Raw genomic sequence first — 6,000 nt, 5'->3', positions numbered from 1 at the left:
TTCCGCTTCGCTGCTTCCGCCGCCTTTTTCTCTTTCACCCTTCATACCTTTTCTCTCGCCCTCCGCATGATCTTGTCTATGTCGTCCTCTTGGTCCTCTTCCTCGATGTCGACAGGACTGGTAGGGGACAGGGGTGTGGGGCGAGATGTTGAGGGACCGGCGCAAGGAGAAGAGGTATTAGTCATCATGGTAATTGTTCGACTAGCAGGCATTTTGTCGGGCTGAGAAGTTCTTCGAAGAAAAATTAGGCCCACAGCGGTAAAATCCTGGCCCTTTTTTTAGGGACAAAACAGCGCATGGACCAGATAAAAAATTTTCTTCAATTTGTGTCTGGTTTACGGGGAACCGGAAAATTTCTTGGATGACTAACAGTAATTCCCAATACCAACGGCTTTTGGAAAATTTTCTTTGATGACTGATGGAAAAGCCCGATACTGATGGCTTTCGAGGGCTCAAGCCTAAGAGGGGGATACTGTCAAGTCCATGCCTTGGGGCCCCATTCCGCCGCTTGGTATTCCAAGATCTACTGTTTATTATAATCTCATCTTTATTGTTCTTTCTCGCTACACATACCCTTTCATTCTAGTCTCTCCTTATTGTCTTTTACTCTACCCTGCAGGTACTACACGTATAGCTCCTAGTACTTAATCTAGCGCTCTGCACTGATGTGCCAATCTGTAAATATAAATACTGCCTGTACACTACTGTAGTTCCTCAGTTTAATTATGAACTTAGATTCCCTTTCCAACTTAGACCGCTTCTTAGTCTTCAGGCTCATCGCCTCAAAGTACTCTCTACTCTAACCTTAGGACTTATAAGTTCTCTGGTTCACTCCTCGTCACCGGCGATACCGCCGCTCCGACTTGGCTGCTCCTGGCTCCTCTTTCTCTACTCTTGATCTCCAGGGACCAGCGGCGTAACGGCGGTGTTGTTAATAACTTCACTACTGTCCCATTCGACCCTCTGCACTTAGACACCTTGTAGCCTCTGGTGTACATAATCTTAACACTCCCCAAGTACTGGGACCTTAGCTACAAAAGCTTTCCACATCATCTACTCTCGTATTGCTTCTCCATTGCAACCTCTACTACTTGGGGACACCAACCTCGACCCCTTCTCATCCTGGGCTCCCCACTTCTGATCAGGAGCTCCTACGCCTATCAGTCTTGTTCCTCATCAGCTCGAACTATCTGTATTGATGCTCCGAGTTCTTATAACTTACAGCCCTCATTTGTCCTAACATATTCAGGTTCCCAGCTCGCCATCTCACACCAGCTATTGTCCTAGAGACCTCCTCAAGGGTCACCCTCAATGTTCCCGTACTTTCACTGGGTCATTCCAGTCCTTGATCACAGTTCCCGTAGCTTCCTTTGAGCTCCAGCTTGCTCCTAGAATTCTACAACATAAATTACCAATACCAACTCTATCTACAAGACCAATTCTGACCCAGGTTTTGCAGACTCCTCTCCTATATGTCCACTGTCAATGACCTGCAGAGGCTGTTCTTTTCTTTTGATGTCCTTTTATCACACAGTGAAGATCAGTGATGATATTATCAGTGAAATCATTGAAACACACTATAGCTACTGTAGCCATTTCTGAGGTAATTTTCTTCTCAGTGGCCTTGATAGATTGTTCTCAATTGGACTGATCTTGAGGAACATGAAGTGATTGTGCTTGTGCTTGAGTGGTCTCAAATGCTTTGAGAAACAGAGATAGAAACAAGTTGAGGATGTATGACCTGCTGCTTTAGTGATGTTGCAAAGGGCATCTGTTTTGGTCAACTTTGTTTTTCAATTGTGCAACTTGGTCCTTGAGTTGAGTGATTTCATGTTTATATTGGGGTTGTAGCAATCATCAGTAGTATCAAAGTCCCACCAATAATTCACTCAAACTTTGGTTTCCAAAAGAAACTTAATACAGGAAACATTTTTTCATTCCCTGATTCAAAATTTTAAAGCTCTACAGACTACAACAGTAAACTGCATGAGATCCCAAATAATTGAAGTACTTTACACAATGCACTTGACCCAATCTTCACCATAAACACAATCTTTCAGTAAAAACTTGGTGAATCCCTTACTTGAAATGATGCACTGGGTTCTGGCTCTCCATAGAGTGTTGCGGAAGGGAAGTGGAACCCAAACAATACTATGTGGGATATGTGGGAGGAAGATCCAACCATACTCATTTATAGTCCAATGTAAATCTGGAACATGAGGTAACTTGCCATTATAAGGTATAATAGAGTGGTACCTGTGTACAGGGTCAGGCAATGGTTTAGTAGCATCTTTGAATCTCAAAGTTACTTCAATTTCCTTAGATGAATGTGTAGTTGAATAAAGCTGATGAATGTGGTCCCGCAGAACCCCTCCAGTCTCAGTGCCAGTCCCAGTATCCCAGATTCTCAAGGTCTTATCCTGAGAGCCAAAGAGAAGTCTGGTTCCATCAGGTGAAGATGCAACTGAGGTGACATTATGAGCATGGCTCTGCAGAGGCTCACTAAACTGAGTTCCAGTTCTGGCCTCCCAAATTCTCAATGTCTTATCATTAGATCCAGAGACAATTCTGGTTCCATCAGGTGAGAATGCCACTGAATTGACATTATGATCATGCCCCTGCAGAGGCTCACCAATCCGAGTTCCAGACCTAGCATCCCAAGTCCTCAATGTCTTATCATAAGAGCCAGAGACAATTCTGGTTCCATCAGGTGAAAATGCAACTGAGTCAACCCAATGAGTATGACCTTGCAAAGGCTCCCCAATCTGAGTCCCAGTCCTGACATCCCATATTCTCAATGTCTCATCATAAGAACCAGAGACAATTCTGGTTCCATCAGGTGAAAATGCAACTGAGTTAACCCAGTCAGTATGGCCTTGGAGAGGCTCACCAATTTGAGTTGTAGTCCTGGCATCCCAGATTCTCAATGTCCCATCATCAGAGCCAGAAACAATTCTGGTTCCATCAGGCGAAAATGCAACTGAGTTGACCCAGTCAGTATGGCCTTGCAGAGGCTCACCCAACTGAGTTCCAGTCCTGGCATCCCAAGTTCTCAATGTCTTATCCCATGAGCCAGACACAATTCTGGCTCCATCAGGTGAAAATGCAACTGAGTTGACATTCTGATCATGGCCCTGCAGAGGCTCACCAATCTGAGTTCCAGTTCTGGTATCCCAGATTCTCAATGTCTTATCATAAGAGCCAGACACAAGTCTGGTTCCATCAGGCGAAAATGCAACTGAGTTGACCCAGTCAGCATGGCCCTGCAGAGGTTCACCCAACTGAGTTCCAGTTCTGGCATCCCAGATTCTCAATGTCTCATCATTGGAACCAGAAACAATGCTGGTTCCATCAGGTGAAAATGCAACTGAGTTGACCCAGTCAGTATGGCCCTGCAGAGGCTCACCAAACTGAGTTCCAGACCTAGCATCCCAAGTTCTGACAGTATTATCATTACAAGCAGTACCTATTTTGTCTCCAATTGGTGAGTAATGCACACTGTTCACGCTTGCAGAGACATTTACAGTCACAGTGGTTTCTGGAAGCCAATCTATCACCCGGTTTATCAGTTTGATACCTCGCTGGAGTTGGGGTTTACAGCCAACATCATTTTCCCAGAATGGCATGATGCTCAGATACAAGTGTGGTGTCATTCCATAAACATCACCATTCATGAACTGTCTCATTAAGTTCTGAAGGTAGCCCACTATGCTTTGAATACTTGAGTAATCTGCATTGTCGTTGCTTGTTTTGAGTATTGCATCCAACATCTTACTGCATCTGGGCAATGATTTCAGTAAACTCATAGCCTCTAGCCAATATATCCCTTTTTCAATCAAAAACTCTTGTACTTTCTGAAACAATTGGTCTGTTTGACCAATCTCAAAATGGTCTGTCCAGAATTGACAGCAATAGTTGAGTGTCTCAGGAATTTTTTTGGAAACTTTGTCCTTGAATCCTGGCACATCATCATCCTTCATAAATGAAGAAGGCAGATTGCATATGTTGAAACACAAGCTTTCCATGATTTGTAAACATGAAAAGGTTAGACTCTCATGCTGAGTTCTTGCATTGTATTTGTATTTGCTGTCTTTGGAACTGGCGAAGAAATCATAGAATGATTTATGGAATATAATGATGGGTCCATCTGCTTCTGTCATGTAAAATACAGCATGGAGCCTATTAATCAAGTTTGAAACACTTTCAACTTCAGCATGTAACAACTCTGCAATTGTTTGGCATGTCAGTGGTTTTCCCACTGAGACAATTGTATGAATAATACTCAAGTCATCCTGCATCTCCTCATCCTGAAGCTTCTCTGTGGCCATATCTAGTATTTCAACATAGAGTGCATTCAAATCCTTCAGATTTGCTGCATTTTCTATGCAACCAAGCAGCCTTTTTCTTTTTCTTGCAATTCCATCTGCCTCCTTCACAAATCTAACCACAGTAGCTGCATAAATAAACAGCTGTTGTGATAACTTTGTGAGTATACACAGTTGCTCTTCTGTAGGAGATATGTGCTGAAGCTCTTTTTGGAGATAGACAGATATGTCCTTCTGAACTATATCTTCTTCAACATTATGCAGAATAAATTCTTTCATCCCTGAAGCAGAGTAGGCTTTTAGCTCAGCCTGAATCTTTGGCTCAGGCCGACTTGTTATGAAGAACTTCAATCCCTGCAACTCCTTTTTGCTGATTGCTGAAACAAGTGGTTGCAATACTTTTGCAATATCCTGACACTCATCAAGAGCATCTAGAACAAGGACAGGATGGAAGCTTCCCATTTGTGCAGCTTTCATGACTGCTTTCCATGGCTCAATAAGAAGCTTTCCAATTTGAACCTCTGGCCTTTTGGTAACAATATCGGGTTCTTGAGCCAAAATTTCTTTCACAGACATGGCAAATGTCCGGGAGAACCGCACAAGTTGGTAGGAAAGAGTTGGGATAATAAGCCGATAATTGTTGCACTCGGGTATTTGGCGAGAACAAAAGAAGGTTGCTGCAAGCACCTTCCTTCCTTTCAGAATTTCACAGACAGAGACTGCAATGGTGCTTTTCCCTGTACCAGCCAGGCCAAACATCCAGTAACCTGGTTCACTACTGGCATCCATTGCCCAGGTTTCAATTTCAGAAAGGATGTGTTTCCTTGTCTGTGCATAGCATGGGCTTCGATCCACAATATTACTATCATGAAAAGCTCCAGATGAATGCTTCATGCTTTGCAAAACAAATTCCTTCATGATATTAAAAAATCAACACACATTTTTGACATTCAAAAGAAACATACTCTCAAAATTATTGCTGTGTTTCTTTCAATACTAAACAGCAGCTTCATCTATGGGGAAACAATAAGTTGCTGAAGAATGCATTCTATAACCATGAGGCTGTACCTTGCATTCCTCATATGCATCTTGAATTTCTTTCTGGAAGCCCTCAATCTTTTGGCTGTTTTTATCCATTTGAAGCTTCTGTATAGGTCCCACATCTTGACTAACAATGACCTTCTTGCAAATCCTTTCCAGATCACTGTAAGACATTATCAGTGAAAATTTGTACATCCTGTAATGAGATATTTACTCAGCCAAGCCCTGGATAAGTGGCTCCCCTGATGGTTCCAGTCCTTCTTTTTGCAGAATGCTTTGCAAGAACTTGGTGCGGGAGGTTAAATCATTCGCCAAAGCTTTGAGTTTCTCAGTATTCCCAGATATTGTCTGTGTGTTTTGGTAATTATATCACAAAACATATGGTGGTAAGGGTTACCACTGACTTGATAAATTTCAAAACATTTAAACACACTTCCAACCACTGCCTGCAAAGGGGGTAATACTACTGATGCTTCCTTGAATAATCCCAGAAGAGGACCAAGTATTCCCAATGCAACAGACTGAGCCTGGGCCACTGAACTGTCTTCCATAGATTCAGTCCTAGCAACAGGGATATCCTCTGATGCAGTACCAGGTGAAGGTGATACTGTATGAGAAGTAGGACTTGATTTTC

The 6,000-nt window shown here is 42.8% G+C and overlaps 2 protein-coding genes across 2 annotated transcripts; both read right to left on the bottom strand.

The window, feature by feature from the left end:
* Window positions 1–2,465: 2,465 nt before the first annotated feature.
* On the bottom strand, window positions 2,466–3,293 carry C8R40DRAFT_995791 (WD40 repeat-like protein; the record flags this gene model as incomplete). The annotated part of the gene is made up of 1 exon (XM_046236776.1): window positions 2,466–3,293. A coding segment is annotated over one exon (828 nt), but the record flags the coding sequence as incomplete, so codon positions are not given.
* Window positions 3,294–4,433: 1,140 nt separating this feature from the next.
* On the bottom strand, window positions 4,434–5,219 carry C8R40DRAFT_1217592 (uncharacterized protein; the record flags this gene model as incomplete). Its single annotated transcript, XM_046233240.1, has 1 exon — window positions 4,434–5,219. A coding segment is annotated over one exon (786 nt), but the record flags the coding sequence as incomplete, so codon positions are not given.
* Between the last annotated feature and the right edge of the window lie 781 nt (window positions 5,220–6,000).

The sequence above is a fragment of the Lentinula edodes genome (assembly GCF_021015755.1).
Source record: "Lentinula edodes strain Le(Bin) 0899 ss11 chromosome Unknown C8R40scaffold_58, whole genome shotgun sequence".
Classification (NCBI taxonomy): Eukaryota; Fungi; Basidiomycota; class Agaricomycetes; order Agaricales; family Omphalotaceae; genus Lentinula; species Lentinula edodes.
This window is presented reverse-complemented; position numbering and strand designations above follow the sequence as displayed.